Source organism: Vigna unguiculata, chromosome 11 (assembly GCF_004118075.2).
Source record: "Vigna unguiculata cultivar IT97K-499-35 chromosome 11, ASM411807v1, whole genome shotgun sequence".
Classification (NCBI taxonomy): Eukaryota; Viridiplantae; Streptophyta; class Magnoliopsida; order Fabales; family Fabaceae; genus Vigna; species Vigna unguiculata.
In genome coordinates this window covers 34,326,375-34,346,688 of record NC_040289.1, presented here as the reverse complement: position 1 = coordinate 34,346,688, position 20,314 = coordinate 34,326,375, and the positions used below count along the sequence as shown (strand labels likewise).

Genomic DNA, 20,314 nt, shown 5'->3' with positions numbered 1-20,314 from the left:
AACAAGTCTGAAATTTGAAGTTGTATGAATTTAAGTGATTATAAATAACATAAGATTGTAATGGGGTGGGTACATACAACCAATTGAAAAATGTAAAGGAAAAAAAAATAGGGTTCAAAGAGGAATTAAGAGATTTGAGAATTGAGTTTGATAAAAGTAGGAGAATAAAGAAAAAAATAGCACAAAGACTGAGACAAAGAAATGTTGCTTACCTTAAGAGAAGATGGAGAAAATGTGTCGGAGAGTCCAAAGTAATCCTACCACCAGAGAGTATTTTTATTCTCCTTCTCTCTCTTTCATTAGTTCGTCTTTTCGTCTTCTCTATTGTATTTTGTATAAATTATTTTTCATTCACTACTTTAAAATTTAAATTATTAATAACTATATATATATATATATATATATATATAAATATATAAATAATAATGATAATTTATCAATTGAAAAATGTAAAAGAAAAAAACAAATATTGCTTACCTTAAAAGAAGACCAAGAAAGTGTATCAGATTTATCTCGAACCCAAAGTAATCCTACCACCACAAAGAGAGTTGTGTAGTTTTATTCTCCTTCTCTCTCCTTATTAGTTTGTCTTTTCGTCTTCTTTATAGTATTTTGTAATGATTATTTTTTATTAATTACTTTAAATTTTCAATTATTAATAAAATGTATATATATATATATAATGAGAATTTATCAATTGAAAAATGTAAAAGAAAAAAATAGGGTTTAAAGATAAATGAAGAGATTTGAGAATTGAGTTTGATAAAAGTAAGAGAATAAAGAAAAGAAGAAATACAAACACTCAAACAAGGAAATATTACTTACCTTAAGAGAACAAAGAAGAAATTGTGTCTAATTTATCTAAAACACAAAGTAATTTACCACGGCAGTGTTTGTATTTTTATTTTTCCTCTCTCCTTCATTAGTTTGTCCTCTCCATCGTATTTTGTATAAATTATTTTTCGTTCATTACTTTAAATTTTAAATTTTTAATATATATATATATATATATATATATATATATATATATAAAAGAATTTATCAGTTTTGGCATGATATAAAAAATAGACATAATAAATTAATAACTAATTATCTTGTAAAGAACATTTATATCAATGATTATTTTGAACTTTAATTTTTTATGTATCAGTTTCAAAAGCTTATGCATACATTAATAAAGTAAAATCACTTTTAGATATCATTTTATTTTTATTACCATTAAAGTACATAAACTTTTAACATATGTAATGACACATCAGTTTTATTAAACTATAATGTTTTGATAACTAAAAATACAATGAGGTATGGTAAAATAATAACAAAAGAGTAAAAGATAAATAAAAGACAAAAAAATATATAACTCATCTTCCAATTAAAACAAGTAGGTTGTTTTTTTAGTTCTCAAATGGTATTCAAAATATGAGGAAGGAAGTATAAGTAAACTAATATAAAATATTTGTTGTCACCATTATTCAGTATTTGTTGGATGAGGTTGTAATTTTTTAAAAGAAAAAGAGAAAAAAGTTATATAATAAAGAGTTTACAATTTTGTCAGCAAGAATGAGAAGAAATAAGTTTACAATTTTTTTATAGAAAAAGTGTATGTACATCTTCAATTTTTGCCAAAAAATATTGTATGGTGAGAAGAAATAGTTTTGTTATTAATTGATGTACTTCGGGTGTCATAACCATGTCAAAATTATGTTCTATTTAAAAAGAAAAAAACTATTTGATATAAAGTTATACAAATTATTTACATTTAACTTCATAATTATAATAATAATAATAATAATAATTTTATTATTATTAAAAAATGAACAAATATCCGTAATGTAATGTGTTTTCAATAGTTTATGTAGAGATTTTGAACCTCCAAACTATTTGTTGAAAATATGTTACTGTATACATAACACTAGAGTGCATTAATATTGGTATACAATTCAATTCTCATTTTATTTGAGATGAGTTAATGTGGATCTTTCACTACTAACATTTAATCACTTTGTTTACCTCCATGTACTCCAGTTAATAATTATTTATACACATATATTTATTTTATTTAAACAATAGTTAGTTTAAAATATATTTTACAACTAAATATAAAAAATATTTAAAGATATAACTTAATATTATTGGATTTACTATTCATTAAGCTTATGACTTAATTTTATATATGTTTTTAAAAAAAATTATGAAATACATGAGTTTATTAATTATTTAATTAGTAATATGTTAATAATTGGTATTATTTAAATAAGGAGTATTATTTTACTAATTATTAATATTTATTAAATCAATAACTTATTAAATTATTAAGAACGGATTGGACGAGATTAATTGAGCATGAAGTAGGAGATATTATTTAATTTAATCATTATTAGAGAAATCTATTTTTTATCATGACAATAAAAATAATAAAATTATAATAATAAAAGTAAATATAAATATATTTTATAATTTTATTATAGATAATTTTTATTTGTTTTGCAAGTAATTTTTTTTATTATTGATAGTTATTTCAATTTAAAAAAAATGACTACTTAAGAAAACAGTAAAAAAAGTTGTCTTATAAAATAAAATCACCTTAAAGGTAAATTTGTTAAGACAATTATTTTAAATTAGAAAAACCAATATATTAAAAATCATTATATTAAAGAGTATAAGTAGAAAATAAATATACAGGTAGATTATGTTTATACAATATAATAGTATAAATAATAAAACGAGCTTTTGTATAAACATAGTATATGTAAAAATAATATATGTTTATTTAAAACTGTAAGAAAATAGTTATTAATATAATAAAATAAAAAATAATGTATAATATTAATTAATGTGTAATTAATGAATATAAACATAGTATATATAAAAGTAATATATGTTTATTTAAAACTGTAAGAAAATAGTTATTAATATAATAAAATAAAAATAACGTATAATATTAATTAATGTGTAATTAATGAAGAATAAATTAAACCATATATAACGTAAATTATCCTTAAATAACTTTAAGTATATTAAATATATTATCAATACACTCACGATATATTTAAAGAATTTAATACATTTAGTAAATAAATTATATTTAATGAATTTAATTTTGATAAAATTATTAAAAAATAATACATATATATTACTGTATACCCCAACTGTAAGAGGATGGATGATGGTTGTTGAAGTAATGATCAAGCAATTGGAACTTGTGTTGCTGGAACAATATTAATGATTTTTGTGATAGACTTTGCAATAAATAAATAAATAAATAAATATATATATATATATATATCATTATTAAAAAAATTTATATTATATAAGATTTTTTTGGTAAATTTGTTAAAATAATTGGTAAGAAAAAAAAATTCTGTCATTTTTTTCTAAAAATTTTAATTGATAGGTAATTTTTTCGTGAGTAATTATTTTTTATAAATTTATAAATTTACTAGTATTTCCTATAAAATTTGTTGCGAAAATTATTTTGTACAAAATATTTTGCAAGAAAATTGATAGTAATTTTTTATAATTTTTTTCACAACAAAATTTTAAAATATTTATAATAAAAAAAATTTCAATAAAATTAGTAAAAAATATGAGTTCTTTTAGTATAAAATCATTATATTGATAAGATATATATACTTATTCATTTTTATTGTATTTGGATATATGTATGATAATGTGGTTTAATGTACAAGTATCTTTAGTATGGTATTGGGACTTTTTATAGGTGTGCAAAATAATATTACATACACCATTATAAAAAGGTAACGTTCTAATTTTTGTAATCAAATATAGATTAAAATATCATACGATGAGAAATGAATGAAAATTTGTGTGTTAGTCTATTGTAAAACAAGTGCAATAATCATCTTAACATAGGAAATGAAGATAATTTTTTTAATAAGTTTTCTATGAATGAGGTTTTTGGTGAAACATGTTTAATACAAGTAGAGACGGCAAATAAACTCGTACCCGTGGGTATCACCCGAACCCGTCCCCGTTTTGACGGGGAATCCCCGCTTTGACTGGGTATGGGTATGGGTATGGGTAATACCCGAAATTTTCAACTGGGGATGGGGATGGGGATGGGGATATATATATACCCGTCCAAATACCCGTCCCCGCTTAAATTACTAAACTATTTATAATTTATTAAATAATCTAAAAAATATATATAAATAAATAATATATTTACACATAAAATATAATATAATATAATACAATATAATATAATATAGTATATATACATATAAATAAAATATACTTTTTTATATATATATATATATATATATATATATATATATATATATATATATATATATATATATATATATATATATATATATATATTTACACATATACATGTAATATAATATAATATAATATAATATACATATAATATATATACATAATAATATAATATAATATATATAATATATACGTATAAAACAAATTAATCATTTAACTAGTGAGATTTTTTATAAACAAATTTATAACATTACAAATTTATAAAAATTTAAAAGAAATATATATATATATATATATATATATATATAAATAAGCATAAAATATCTACGCATATACATATAATATATATACATAATAATATAATATATATTATTATATTTATATTATTATATAATATAATATAATATATACTTAAAATAAATATATATCTATAAATATATATATATATATATATATATATATATATATATATATATATATAAAAACATAAGATATCCACACATATAATATATATACATAGTAATAATAATATAATATATAATATAATATAATATATATAAATAATTATATATATATATATATATAAACATAAGATATCCACACATATAATATATATATATATACATAGTAATATAATATATAATATAATATAATATAATATATATATATATATATATATATATATATATATATAACATATTTCTCATTCTCTTTGTTTTTTGTTATACACTTTGTTTACTCTCTCAATTGTCTGGTTTGTTTTTCAAGATTTAATTTTGAAGGTAATTTTTCTTCTTCTTATTACATAATTTTTACTCTCTGTACATGGTTATGTTCAAATAGGTGTTCCTCAATTTCATTCTATGAAATAATTTTTAGGTTACACATTTGATTATCTTTATTTATTTATTTATTTTCATGAAAATGTTTGACTCTTATTTTGTAGCTCTTCTTTTTGTTACTTTGGTTATACACTTTTTTACTCTCTTTTAATTGCTTGGCTTGTTCTTTAAGGTTTAAGCAGATCTTCAAGGTACTTTTCCTTTTATCATAATCTTAATTATACATTTTTTTTTCCGTTATGTTATGTTCAAATGGATATTCTCAAATTTGGGTCACACATTTAATTATCTTTACTCCTTTATGATAATGAATCTGATGAAGAAGGTACATTATATTCTAGTAATTAAAATTTTCAATTTCAATTTCAATTATTATATCATATCTAATTTTTCATTTTTTTTTTCTATGTGTAGGTGGATCGAATGCAAATGAAACCACTGATCATTTGTAAAATTAATAAATATTTTGGTTATTATAAAATTTTAGTAATGTGTAATTTTTTAGCTTTTATATAATTATTTGAATTTTATTTAGTTGTTATTTGATACTTTAATTTGAGATTTATACTATTACAATATTTTTCTTAATATTTGACATCATGAAAATCAAAAAGAGTATGTTATTTTAATATTGAATATTTTGATAGTATCATGATTCCGTTGGTGTGATTTTTAAATTTTTTTTATAAAAAATATTTAATTGATATATGGAACAATAAAAAAATGGGTATGGGTATGGGTATAAGAAAATACCCGTTACCCGGTGGGGATGGGGATGGGTCAAAAGTTGTATACCCGTTGGGTTTGGGGATGGGGATGAATTTTTATTATGGGGATGGGGATGGGATCATGATACCCGTATCCGCCCCGTCCCGTTGCCATCCCTAAATACAAGTTTATTTATTTTTTTTAAGAATTTGTGTATAACAAATTTATCTTGGTCATTAAAATATAGTTGAAGATTCCTTTTATCATACATATAAGTTATTCATGTGTAATACTACACATATTATTGTATTCACAAGAACCGATTAATTTTTATCAGTGAAAAAACTATTTCTAAAAATAAATGTTTAAATTTAATGTGTAACATTTTTACGGGAGAACATTAATAACGTTATTTAGTAAAAGTGTAATGTGTGACAATAATACATGTTATATGATGTATAAACATTTATTTCCTTTTTAATATTATTGTATATTATTTATATATTACACAAATATAAACTAAAATGTAAATTCTTACATATAAAGATCTATATAATAAATATGTAAAGTTGAATAAAATTTAAAAAACATTTTTTAGAAATATTTTTTTCAAACATTGATAAAAATTAAGCAGTTCTTGTTCAATGTTTTTTCTTGTACAAACTTAGTAACGTAAACATGCTTACTTATAGTGTACAAGCTTTGAATTCCTAGCAGCTAGGTCCTTAACACTTTCTACTTTTAGATGTTTTTCCTTGAGTGAGTTTTGGTTTCTGAAGATGATATTTTTTTTTTTTGCATTTATTAGCATTAATTTAAGCTTGAATTACAAATGAAGTAAAGAACATCATGCTTGGCATCTTCATTTGAGTTTCGTACAAGAAATGCTAAGTTTTATTTTAATGGAATAATTTAACACAGGCTCATAGCAATATATTTGTTTCTTGAATCTAACATTCATTGCTCTGAATTCTATTGCAGCATAGGTTGTAGTTCTACCATAGAGGTTTTTCAACATTCTCCTAATAGTTCTTGTATTATGATTCATTTTAGTAGAGATTTCAGGTTAATTAGTACAAATTCTTCTTTATATTTAAATATATTTAAATTTTTATTTTTGATGAAGGTAAGATTTATGTTTTTTTTTCTTCAATGTATTAGATTGATCTATATGACTCTGGAAAGTGAAGTAACATGAATGATCTTCATGGGACACGAGTTGATGAAGAGAAAAACAGAAAGTTCAAGGTTGTGCTGTGGAAATTTTAGTTGTTACCTTTTCATGTTTTTTTTTTCTCTTATCTAGTTCCGAGGGTTTTGGAACGACGGTATACAATGTAAAATACTAAAGCAATTTTATTGTATATTTTATAAGGTTAAATATGTTTTTAGTTCATTAACTTTCGATGAATTTTAAAATTAGTCTATTTCGAAACTTTGGACCAATTTAGTCCTTCATTTTTTCGAAATATATGAATTTAGTCATTTTAATCAAATTTTGTTAAGTTTATTTGACATTTCAAGCGCGTTTCATAATAGTATTTGACTTAACATTAAAGTAAAAATATGTCAAACTATGTATAAACAACTTAAATACAATCCTAAAATACATATGAACATCAAATAAACCTAACAAAAATTGATTAAAATGCCTAAATTCACGTATTTCGAAAGATGAATGACTAAATTGGTTAAAAGTTTCGAAATGGATTAATTCCAAAATTAACTAAAAGTTAAGGGACAAAAACATATTTAACTCTATTTTATAATATAAATTATTTATATCACTACAAATGTGATGACGGAATGAATGCGATGTAGAAAACATGGGGTGCAGGGAGAAACTGTCATTGATTTAAGTATTTGGGCTTTAATTCGAAAACATGTGGCCCATGCCCACAATATGAGATGATGAGTCTCCTTTTTTACCTTTTTTTTTTTAAATGTAATAAATTAAAAAGAAGAAACAGATATCTGTATTTATTTTGCGGTGGCTTGTATTTATTGCCGAGTTAGTTTAGTTGGTTGGTAGTTGGCATTGCACCCACCCATTTCAATTTTACTACCTTTCAAGTAACAGTGAGAGAGAGAAAATGAAAATAGCCTCAAAATTAAGCCAAGACTAATTAATTCAAGGAAAATGACTCTCTGGCATTTCCTACAAAAGTTTTAATTTTATGTGCACCACTCATCACTTTTGTTGTTACAAATTCAAAATGAAAATGGAACAAATCTCCTTTGACACCTCTCTTTCAACTAACAAAACAACATCACTTTGACAACTACCACAGATTAAATCCAAAACCACCATTTTCAGCTTCCATTTCAATTTTCTCACTACAACCACAATTCAGTGTTATCTCCTCCACCTGCATTTTCATTCTAAAACTTTTAATATTAAGATTTTTTTATAAATATATTAAAAATTATTGTTTTTGAGAATGACTAAAAAAAAATGTTTTTTTAGTTGAAATATGTGAGTACAAGCTCCATACCCTACATTTAAAATTTACAAACACCCCAACAACCGATGCATATCCAATGCAATGCAGATTCTTGCAATCACATAGTTTACGGCTTTAAGCTTATGAATAATATTTGATGCATCATATCTTTTATTGAACAATTACGTAAAGTTATGTGTTTCATAATTATCATGTTAAAATCAAAATCTATAGTACTCAGTTTATGTGATTCTAATGAACTATTAAAAGTTATCAAACCGCGTGCCTTTCCTGTCCAATGAAAATAATGTTTCGGACATATATAGTATTTTATATTTAAGAGAAGCTTCATTTATTATTATTTTTTTTTTTGAAAAAATCATTCAACCTTTTTCTGAATAAACATTCAACCTTATAAACCATTCATTTTTTCTTTTACAAAACAACAATCTTTTATTTTACATTCTAAACTTTAGCTTTTAGTTTTTATAATTTTTGTATTAAAGTTTTAATAGGTATCATTCGAAGTTTTACCCGCTTTGAGTTTTAAATTTTATTACTACTTTTATAAAGTGTTTTGGAAAGTTGGAAAAAAATTAATTATTTTAATCTCGACTCTTAATAAATATATATCCAATCACAATTAAAATTGTTAAAAAGAGTATTATTATGAATTAAATCAATAATTATCTTAGTACCGAGATAAAATAGATAAAATTACAGTTAAACAGTAATACTTAAGTAGAAATAATTATACTCAATTAGTGATTGTAATTTTACTTTTTCAGAATATTTATTAAAGATGAAAGAAGATGTGCGTTTCATTTCATTTCAAATATAAAGGATGTGATCGTTTATATTTTAAAACTAATAGTAATATAAATGAGATTTAGCCAATAAATCTATTTTCTTTTATTTTTTTATTTTTTATTTAATAGTCACCATCCTTCATTATTATTATTATAATTTTAATTAGGACAAGTAGTACACTTAGTGAAATATCTCTTTAATTATCTTGTTGTTATCCAAAACATGAACATTTGAACGTGTTACATGTGATGTAATATCTTATATGGCGTTATTTATGAGCAAAATGTGTACCTATAAAATCGAGTTTTTGAGTTTGAGAAAGAAAAAAAAAAGTGTATCTTATATTATGAGAGGGAGTATCTTGTGACATGGTTTGAAAGGAGGGTCTATGTGTTATGAAAAAAGTTAGGCAAAGAGTGCAGACTAGGCATTATCTTTAAGCAAACATCAGGTGATGGGGTTGGGGTTATTGGTCCATGCCATTGCAAGGTTTCACGTTAATTTGTGTGAATTTTGGCATGTTGTTGATGTTTTTTTAGAATAAAGGTGCTCTTTGATTTGATCACTGACTTATATAATATATCCTTGTTTCCTAGGTCTACCCCTCTTAGGGATTGAAGGAGAGAGTACCTTAACATAGGGCATGCCATTCACCACTTTTCATAGATATCATAACAAAACAAAAGGGTGCAAATCAAAGACAGCTAACCAAACACCACCTACCTTTCTATCTCAATATGCCTGTTTTTATCTTCCTGCCTCTTTCTCCCCTCACCACCTTCCTCTTCTTTTCCATACAATTTAACCAAAAATACACTTTCAACCTCATCTAATTTATTCACTTTTCATTAGGGTGTGAATATAGGGTTGGTATGGACGTCGGTCTACAAACCCACCGAAAAACCCAAGGTGTGAACTGGTTATTGAGTTCGCTGACCCACAAAAAGCTCGACTTGCATAACCCGCAACATATCTAGATTGGACTACGGACCGTGCAGGTTGGCCTGTGGCCCGCATTTTAAAAACAAAACCTGTATTTATGTATATTGGTTACTTTCCTTTTGAACTTCAGCATGAACGCTACAAATTCTTGTATGAGTGGAAAAGACAAGTGTCATGTATTTTTTAATGTGCTAAAATTTGAATAATACATCGTGCATGTCAAAGTACGAATGTGAATATATAAAAATGTTGAATTATCAATTTATCATTCAACTTCCTAAAGTTTTTGCTTAATTATGTGAACTTGTTAAAGTTTTCCAATTTGTGGAAGATAAGACTTCACCCCTACTTATCATGATATAGGTTAGTAATAGTTGATATTATAATTTTGGAGGTAAACTAATATATTCAAACTAAGTATAATTTTAGTGTATAATCTTTATTTCAAACTACTAAAATTCATTATTTACAAGTCGTAAGGTAGTGTCATGCAAAATTCTCTTAATATAACTTTAAATTGTAAAAGAAAAAATGATATGAAACAATTGCATAATTTTTAATCACCAACAACATTGTCACATTAGTGGATCTGAACACGAATTAAAAAACTACCCCACTTACAAGTTTCATCACTAAAAATAAACAAGATGAACAATATATAAAAGAAAACTTTACTAATCCATTACCTTGAGATTGAGTTAAAAGCGATGTCTTAGTATCTTATAATACATGTTTATAATTCATTAATGTTAAATCTAACGGTTAATTATAAATAAGTAAGATGTATTGGTATCTAATAACGAACATCCATAAGTCCGTACATATTTTTCCTCCTAACAACTTAACCATTACAATATTAATATAAAAGTTGTCTATTATTAAAAATAAAAAATCTTAACTTATCATGCACACTAATTAGAGTTTAAAAATGTGTTGTGTCAAATAAAAATTCAATAAAAATATATTTGAATAAAGTAACTTGATTAGAAAAAAATTGTCTTTTCAACCATTATTTGTTGATTCAAGCAACTTAAATGAGATAACAACCAAGGAGAAAAAAAAAACATTTATGTCTCGTTTAAAAAAAAAGAAGGAAACATCTTAATTGTATATAAAATATCTTGATTTAAATATATTATAAAAAAAAGGTGGATTGTTTGATTCTTAAAGATTAGCAAAGGACGCGATAAGAATGATTTGTTTAGCCTGAATCACAACCACTCCCTTCTACTATTATTGGATTGCTATACAACAATAGGTGACAAAAAGCGTGTTGCTTTGGACTCCAATGAAATCACAATCTAACTAATGCATCGTCAAAAAGACATTTATAATTTCTTCATTTTTAAAATCAAATTGCATTCTTAAATTAATAAATGAATCAGAAATGTTAAATAGATTAAATGAATTACTCTAATAATAATGCATATATCGGAATAGTTTATTAAAAAAAAGTATATGTTTTTTCTTTACAATTATTATTTGTTTGTGACAAAATTCATCCACCCTAAAATAAGTTTGAATATTTAAATATAAAAAAATAGTGAGATAGTAAATTCGATCTATATTATTAATCCGATTAAGTAGAAGATTAACTCTATTTGCTTCCATATAAATTTATACACACAATTATTTGCACTAAATTTTTTGGCACTGCCTTAAGTCAACTCCTTCTTTCAACTTCGGATTTTGGTTTATACGTATGCATGGGCTTAGACACACGTTGAGCCTAAATAATTAAGCATATAAATTATTTGATACTTTATACAAAAAAATTGTACTTAACGATATTGAATTTCTTGTTGTTCCTCCAAGCTCAGTGGTAAAATTAAAATTAACCTTTGAATGGCTTGCCCTGAACTTGAGTTTTTATTTACTCTGTAATTTAAAATTAATAAAAAAAAGTGTTGTCAACTACATTAAAATTAATACAATGTCTATATTTTTAAAATGGAGGAAAATAAATTTACTCAAAGAAAAATCATTGTTATTATTATTTTAGTTATTGTATAGTATAATTACTTTTAGTACTGTAAGAGTTACTAATTATAAAGGCATGATTTTACTGCATTATCTTGGAAACATTCAATGACATAAATATAAATAAAGAATTCACAACTTCGACTACATTACATCATATCAAATTTATACGTGGGTCTAACAATTTCATTTTCAAAAGAAATATAATAACATCTAACTCTCTTACAATATAATTATATTAAGTTTACTTTATCTGAGATTTCATAGGTGAGAATTGTTAGAAATTCAAGTGTAAGTCTAAGTCTCACATTAGTTAGAGATGAGAAAGTAAAGTACTATATAAGGATAAAAACTCATAAACATATTCTCTTAAGGTTTTGGATTGAGAGTGATTTCAATGTCTTATGTGGTTGAACTCATGTCTCATTGATGTTGTGTCTCCCTAATGAAACTCCTTGCCATTTTGATAATACATTACATATTTGAGTTTTACATCTACACTTGAGTGATATGTCTTTAAATAAGAGATGATTGTTTCGTCCTAAACCTTCCTTAAACTACAAGTATGTCACTTTAGTGACTTCTTGTATTAGATTAAGCGACAAGGTTACAACTTAAACAATATGAGTCCTCTAAAATCATTCAAAATCTAACCACAATGTCAATTGTTCATTGTTTGAGCAACTTATGAGATTGTTTGAGTGATATCGGAGTTAAATATGATTAAGAATAAACACAAATTCTCTCTTTCAAACTTTAAGTCACAATTTGAGTGAGAAAAATGATTCTTTGAACGATTACATGCTTAAATGATAATATTGTACATGCAAGTTAATAATCTTTGCTCAAGTGTCACTCGAATCATAATTTAACGTTCAAGTAATATATGTTGAATCATGAAAACAAAATATTTACACAAAAAATATCACAATAAAATTCCAACACTTTTATCCATTCTATAATGTTTTGAATAAGAATTAACAAAACTTCTCTCTCTCAAACTTTTAGTCACAATTTAAATGAGAAACAATATTGTTTGAACAATTAAATGCTTAAGTGATAATATTATGTATGCAAGTTAATAATCTTTGCTCAAAATGATAATTTAAGGTTTAGATGATATATGTCACTCAAATGATAATTCAACATTCAGATGATATATGTTGAATCATGAAAATAACATTCACAAAAACATATTAAAATGAAATTCCATCACTTTTATCTGTCCTAGAATGTTTTAAATGCAGTTTTACACTTTTCAATAAACGGTATGTCTACTACAACTAGTCTCACTTAAATTATCTATCCAAAATATAAAGATTATGGTAACAATATCTAAAAATAACGAACAAAATTCTTCTAAGTTATAAATGACTTATACTTAATTATCTTCTAATTTTAAGAATCTTTTTGAGAAAAAAAAAGCACTAACTTTAAATATATTAGAATAAAAAGGTAAAGAAAATGACTTTAAAAAAAATAGAGGGGTGTAAGTATTATTGAGATAACTAAACATAAAATAACAAAAAAATTAATTTACTAAACATAAAATAACTACATATGCTATATTACTAAAAAACAATAAGTTTAAGTACGATTTTTAAAATATTATTATTAAATAAATACTATTATATACATGTGTGTGAGAGCAATAATACGAGGAAAATATATTATAAATATTTCCTCCATTTATTTATTTTGATTGTTTTTTTATTAATATAATATTTATTTTTATAAGAACTTACATGAATAATTAACTTGAATGAGAAGAAAATATATTTAATTTCAGTTGTATTTAGTTCTATATTTTATATTTAAGTAGGATGATATAACACCATCACTTTTACAATTTCATTACAAGAATAGCAAGAATTTTATTTATTTAATTATTCTTCTCACATTATTCTCACTCAGGCACTTTTGTTCAAATATAAAAACACAATTAATGATCATTACGATATGATTTACAGCGTAGTAACAATGATTACCCGATAAGTATAGAATAATTATCAGACGATTGTTTTAATTATTATTCTGACTAAAAACTTTTCACAAAAAGATAGTTTTGATCTGTTATAATGCTAGAACAAATTTTTCTAACATGTTTTTAATCCGAAAAGAAAATTATCTAGTTTATACTGACTAAGATGATCAAGTTACTATTAAATATTAACAAGCTAAAAAATGAAAACTATTTCTTATTAACATTTATCATTTATTTCAAATAATCTGAGGCAAGTCATCATAAAAGTACATTTTACAAAGACTAAATTGCATTTTAAATAAGGTTTATCTTAAATGAAAAAGAAAACTATTTTCAAAGATTTTATTTTGTTGAAAGGCTGAGTTAAAATTATCATAAAGAGAACTCTTTTTTATCCGAATTAATATTGTGTAATATAAGTAATAGGTGTTAATGTTTTTTAAATATATAATTAACAATTTGATCTTTAAATATAAAAGGCAATTCATTGAAAGAAGTCAATACTAAAAGTAAATGTAAGTATTTTGAGAAATAAATTATTGACTTTTGACCAAATAAATAATGAGTCAACTTTTGATTTGATTCAATGCATTTTGTTTTCAATTGGTTGAAATTAAAGTTTTAATCAGTTTGTATAGAAAGTCTTACTCTAAAAAAATATATACAAATATATATATACATTTCTCTTATGAATGCAAATAAATCCCTCCAAATCAATCTTTATTAAGTGAGTTAATTAGTAATTACTAATTCAAATAGAAAAGCAGAAAGCTATATAGAAAAAAAAAAGAAAAAGAAAAAGAAAAAGAAATCACTCCTTCCCCCTCTTTTTTAAAATATCCATATTTGCAAAACGACCGCGTTTGAGGGGTTCTGTCTTGTGCGGTCTAAAAATCTTCACCTTCAATTTAAGATTGTGGGAGGAAGCATTTCGTCATTTGCGCGGAAAAGGGGGCAGATTGCCACGTGTCACGGAAAGTTAAGAATCGCTTAAAAATAAAATTAATTTTTTAATTTTTTAATTTTACGTTACGGCAGTTTCCATGCAAACGTGTCAACATTTATTAATTCTAAATCGCCGCTCTTTTCTTCATCTTCTCTCTTTCTCTCTCTCTCTCTCTCTATCTCTGTGCTTCCATTTTCGTTGTCATTATTCTCTCTCTGAAATTCTTTCTCTTCGCTGTTAGGGTTTCGTTTCCTTTACTTCAAAATCAAAAGCTCTGCTTCACCGGTACGTTCCTTTTCACGCTTCGACGTTACAGTTAAATCACAATTGCTTAATGATGCATCTTCTTTTCTGTGTTCCGTTGTTGAATCCTATGGATTCAATTTTAATTCCTTCCTCCCGTTATATTTTTTGTTTCGTGGTTGGAAATTTGTCTGTCTCGCAATGTGGATTTGATTTCCGTGTGGATTTCATTTTACTTTTGTTTCCTCTGTGGCGCGTTTTTTGTTTCTATCCGAAATGGTGACAAATGAATTTTCGAATTTCCTTTTCCGGAGTCGAAATGACGAACTCCGACGCCGTGAGCAGAATGAATTTGTTTTGCCTAGGTTCGCTGATATTGTGGAATCTCAGAAATTTCACCATGGCTATGCATAATTTATTTAGTATTTCATTAGTTCTGTTTCTGTTATGTATGTGGCTGTGTTGTATTTTGTTTTACGTGCTGTCGTTACGAAAAGGGGACATCAACTGATTTTATTTTTTTGCGCAGGATTAAGTGAAGGTAGCGGTGATAGCTTCAATTGGAAAACTCCGAAGCTTGGATTTTGTTTCCTTGATGGGGTTAATGCTGGTGATGTTATTGGCAAGGAGAGTAATGATTTTGCCTAATGTGATGATTGAATCCATGAAAATATAAAAAGATCCGTGCCTTGAATGAAGTTGTTATTTTCTTCCTTGTTATCGAATGCTAATTTTAGTGCGTTTGAATGATATGGGTTGAGGAGATCTGTGTGATTGCCACAAAAGTAAAGTAGAAATGGCTATTGCTGGTCTACACAGTGTGTCTGTGCTCGACTCTCCTTTCCTCAGGGACTCCCATTCCCAGTCGTCTAGGAGAGGGGGAGAGGGAAGACGGGGAAGCACCCGGTCATCTTCACTCTTGCAAATGTGGCGAGAGATTGAAGATGAACATGTGGTGAATCAAGTTCAAGGAAGGCCTGGTGATGTACCTCTTGAGCAAAGGAGGAGTGGGTTGATTGCTGAGCTCTCACAGGAAGATAGACTGGATATACAAGAGAGAGGGCAGGGGCATGTTTTAGAAGATGCAGTTTTGGTTGAGAATGAATCTGAAACATGGTCACAGTCACAAAGTCATAATGAGTCCCATGAAGATCACGAGGATTTAAATAATTCTAGCTGTGAAAACTCTTCTGATTTGGGAGAAGTTGAAAGGGAAAGAGTTAGGCAAATTTTCAGGGAATGGATGAATAGTGGTGCCAGGGATCATGTATCAAATGGATCCCGACGAAGTAGTGGTTCAAGGAGAGAATGGCTTGGGGAAACTGAACAGGAAAGGGTGAGAGTTATTAGGGAGTGGGTACAAATGAGTAGCCAGCAGAGAAGTGTTTCATCTGGGGAAAATAGGGAAGAATCATCTGCTGAAATTGGTACACAAATTGAACGTGTTCGTGATGGACTCATTGTTAACCAGAATGGAGGCCAAAACGAGCATACACGTAGGGGCATACGAAAATTATGTGGCCGGCAGGCTATGCTTGATATGCTTAAGAAGGCTGAAAGAGAGAGGCAAAGAGAAATTGAGGACTTGTCAGTACATCGGGCTGTATCTCAATTCCCCTATCGTAATCGCATTCAGGTTTGTTCAGTAACTGGTTTATGTTTTCCTTTTAAATTATTACTTTTTTTACAATTTTCCTGCATCATGCAGTTAGTAGCTTTCAAGTTCTGTTTTGGAGTTCGTTACTGTGAACATTGTGAGTTATTTACATTAGTTGAGCTAGACAGAACTTGTGAGTGAGCACTTGATTATACATCGAGTTTGAAGGCAATATTACAGTAATATATTACCACTCTAGGTATAGTAAACTTATGTTTAAAATCCGTAGTATAATAATGTAGCGTGGGGAAAATGTAAAGTATTCCAGTATTCCGAATGCAAAAATAATTTAAATCGTAAACTTTGTCCACCAAATGAATGTTTGTTGAAATGTTTGTAGGCATTGCTTAGAGGCAGATTCTTGAGAAATGATAGACCTGTTGATAATAACAGGCCCCTGTCTGTTGCAGAAAGTGAATTGGGCTTCTTGAGGCGTAAACAAACTGTATCAGGTCTAAGGTATGAATTTATTTATGACATTCAGTTGATGCTTTCAAATACATTTTTTTGCATACCTTTTTTAGCTTTATGCATGTTTTTACCCGATAAATATGCATGACAATCTTCTGCACGTGAGTTGATATACATAACTTTATTTCATTATACTGCAACTTATAGGTAGGCTTGTATTGAAAATTTTGGAATATGCATCCTTTGAATGTTAAACTGATATATTTTTGGAATTTAAATTTTACTAATATTTTTATATATTGGATTCACATGTTCATTTTTCCCCTGCTTTTTTTAAAAGAAATGTGAAATACTAATTTGTTTTAGTTGAAAAACAAAGAATAAAAAATAGGGATATCTGTGTAATTAATGACATTATAAAATAATTCCTCTGTTTTTTCTTTCTAAAGATGGTTGAAGAATCTATTTGTTCCTTAATCTGATTTGAGGACTTTAATTATTTTATCATGATCTTCATTTTAATTATTTTATATTTTTGTTAAATGCCAATGACATTAACTTGTCTTCTGAACAGGGAGGGTTTTTTCGCTAGAAAGGAGAATAGTGGTTGCAGTCAAGCAACCAGCAATGTATCTGATACCTCGTCAAATGTTGATAATATTGATTTTAGCACTAATGAACAAATGGGATCAAACAGTTCACATTTGGTCCCAATTGTACATTCTGAACAGTCTGACCCTAATCACAGAGGAAGCGATGGTCTCGGGGTATCAGACAGCCAGAGCTGTGTACAAGGTACCACATCTGAGAATCTAAATTGGCAAGAATCTAATGCTCAAGTAGGAGATCGAATGCAACATTTGCCTATTGGATCACTAGATTGCCAATCATCATTCAGTGCTAGTGTTGATAGTGTGAACAGCAACGAGCAAAATGTTGATGTGTTGCCTATTGATTACGATGCTAATGAAATTACCCAACAAAGCTTGCCAATTGAATATTCGATGTATAATAATAACCAGGAATCCAGCGAGGTGCATATTGAGCATTCTGAGCTGTGTGATATAAATAGTATTGAAAACAATTCTTCAAATCATGGCATTCATATGGATGGTAATGTTGACGATGTAAATTGGAATGAATCCAGTGCTCTGGAAGTAGAACAGCCAGAAGAAGCTTTTGAAAATGAAGGAAGTGACTGGTATCAGAATAATATTGAATGGAGAAATAGCACTGAGGAAAGTGCAGGGGGTAATCAGCTCAGTAACCCAGGAAATGAGTGGCCAGAAAACACTTTGGGAAATGGGGATGGAGAAAACTCCCATCTACAAGAATCTCATGAAGCATGGCAAGAAGATGGTGGCTTCCAAGAGGCTGTGGAAAATTGGTTGGGAGGACCTTCAGATCATGAAAGTGCTCCAGCTGGTAGAATTCGAGGATTTTATTTTCCTGAAGATGACAATGTGTACAGTGTTGAACTCAGGGAACTTCTTAATAGGTCTGTTCTGTAGAGCTTCTGGACTTGATTTTTGAAAATAAAACTTGTAGGCTAGAGTAATCTAGAATAACTCTTTCTGTTTATCTTGCAGGAGAAGTGTCTCGAACCTCCTTCACAGCAGTTTCCGGGATAGTCTGGATCAGTTAATACAATCATATGTTGAAAGGCAAGGTAATGCACACATTGACTGGGAATCGCAAGAAACAAGCCCATCATCTGACTCGGTAGAGCAGGACCTTGAACAGCAAAGTAGAGATCAAATTGTTGATCAGGATGGTCCGGTTAACAGTCCACTTGATCTGCCCTCTTTACCTATACCGCCTCCTCTGCCTCTATGGGACCAGCACCACCACCATCGTGACAACTGGTCACAGAATGACATAAATAATCAGCGTCTAGGAATTGTGCGTGAATTTTCTTTGGTGCTTTTTTTCACTATTTTCTAATAAAGTGAAAATGATTTGTATTAGTTCTGTAAATTAATTTTATTAGTTAATTTAATATAAGTTTACTCATCTGCCTGATGGTTTTATCATGCAACGATTTATAGGTACAAAAATTAAAAATTTATAGGTTATTATTATTTTTTCTTTGGCATATGTTTTCCATGGTGTAGATATTAGATTAACTCTTTTCTTCCCCTTTTTAAAAATGTGTTGCTCGTTTGAATAATTTTATGATTTGTCTTTTTGGCAGGATTGGGAGATTGTTAATGACTTGAGAATTGACATGGCTCGATTGCAACAAAGGATGAATAACATGCAGAGAATGCTGGAGGCCTGTATGGACATGCAGCTTGAGTTGCAGCGCTCTATAAGACAAGAAGTTTCTGCAGCCCTAAATCGCTCTGCTGGTTCGTCTGGTTTGTGCTCTTTGTCTTATCATTTCACATCCCAATTTTCAGGGTCTTCCATTTTTCCATTCAACTGAGTTGTGTGATACATTTTTAAAGAGAAACAACTTTTGTCCTCCAGCTTACTGATAAGTCTAAGTTAAATTTATTTCAGAAATACATGATTGCGAGTCACCAGAAGATAAATCTAAATGGGAATGTGTGAGAAAAGGTCTTTGCTGTGTATGCTGCGAAAGCAATATCGATTCTTTGTTGTACAGGTAGTGTTCCATAACCAGCTGGACAGATTTATACCCCAGTTTGCACCTAAATCTGTTTTGCACCTAACCTTGGGCTTCAATTGCAGATGTGGTCATTTGTGCACATGTTCAAAATGTGCCAATGAGTTGCTCCAAAGCAAGAAAAAATGCCCTATGTGTCAAGCTCCTGTGGTAGAGGTGATAAGGGCTTACTCTATACAATAATGACATAAATATAAAAGGTCACACTTTTAACAAAATACAGGATTCTAACAAGTTTTATCTCCTGGACGTTTCCAGGTACTCTTTTTTCGTTTTTTTTTTTGGTTTCTTACTGTGATTATTGTATTTATGTGGAGTGAACCAATGGAACACATGATGGCATTTTTTTGGGGGCCATGATTCTCATGAATAAAAATTGTACGTCGTTTTTTAAGTTTCGTCTTGCACTTTTTTCTGTGGTTGTGGGATAGAGGGGTTTCGTCTTGCACTTCTTGTTGATCAAGCCTGTTTCT

General features: G+C 27.4%; 1 protein-coding gene across 2 annotated transcripts; it reads left to right on the top strand.

Annotated features, from left to right (window-relative positions):
• Positions 1–15,011: 15,011 nt before the first annotated feature.
• LOC114169423 lies at positions 15,012–20,235 on the top strand. 2 transcript variants are annotated; one of them, XM_028054563.1, is made up of 8 exons: positions 15,012–15,183; positions 15,671–16,777; positions 17,139–17,257; positions 17,784–18,707; positions 18,799–19,111; positions 19,404–19,560; positions 19,715–19,820; positions 19,907–20,235. In XM_028054563.1, the coding sequence occupies exons 2-8, from the start codon at positions 15,938–15,940 to the stop codon at positions 20,022–20,024; spliced, it is 2,577 nt and encodes an 858-aa protein (XP_027910364.1). In that variant the 5' UTR covers positions 15,012–15,183; positions 15,671–15,937; the 3' UTR covers positions 20,025–20,235. The 2 variants fall into 2 exon arrangements, with proteins under 2 accessions (XP_027910364.1, XP_027910363.1); XM_028054562.1 differs by having other exon boundaries at positions 19,404–19,569.
• The last annotated feature ends 79 nt before the right edge of the window (positions 20,236–20,314 follow it).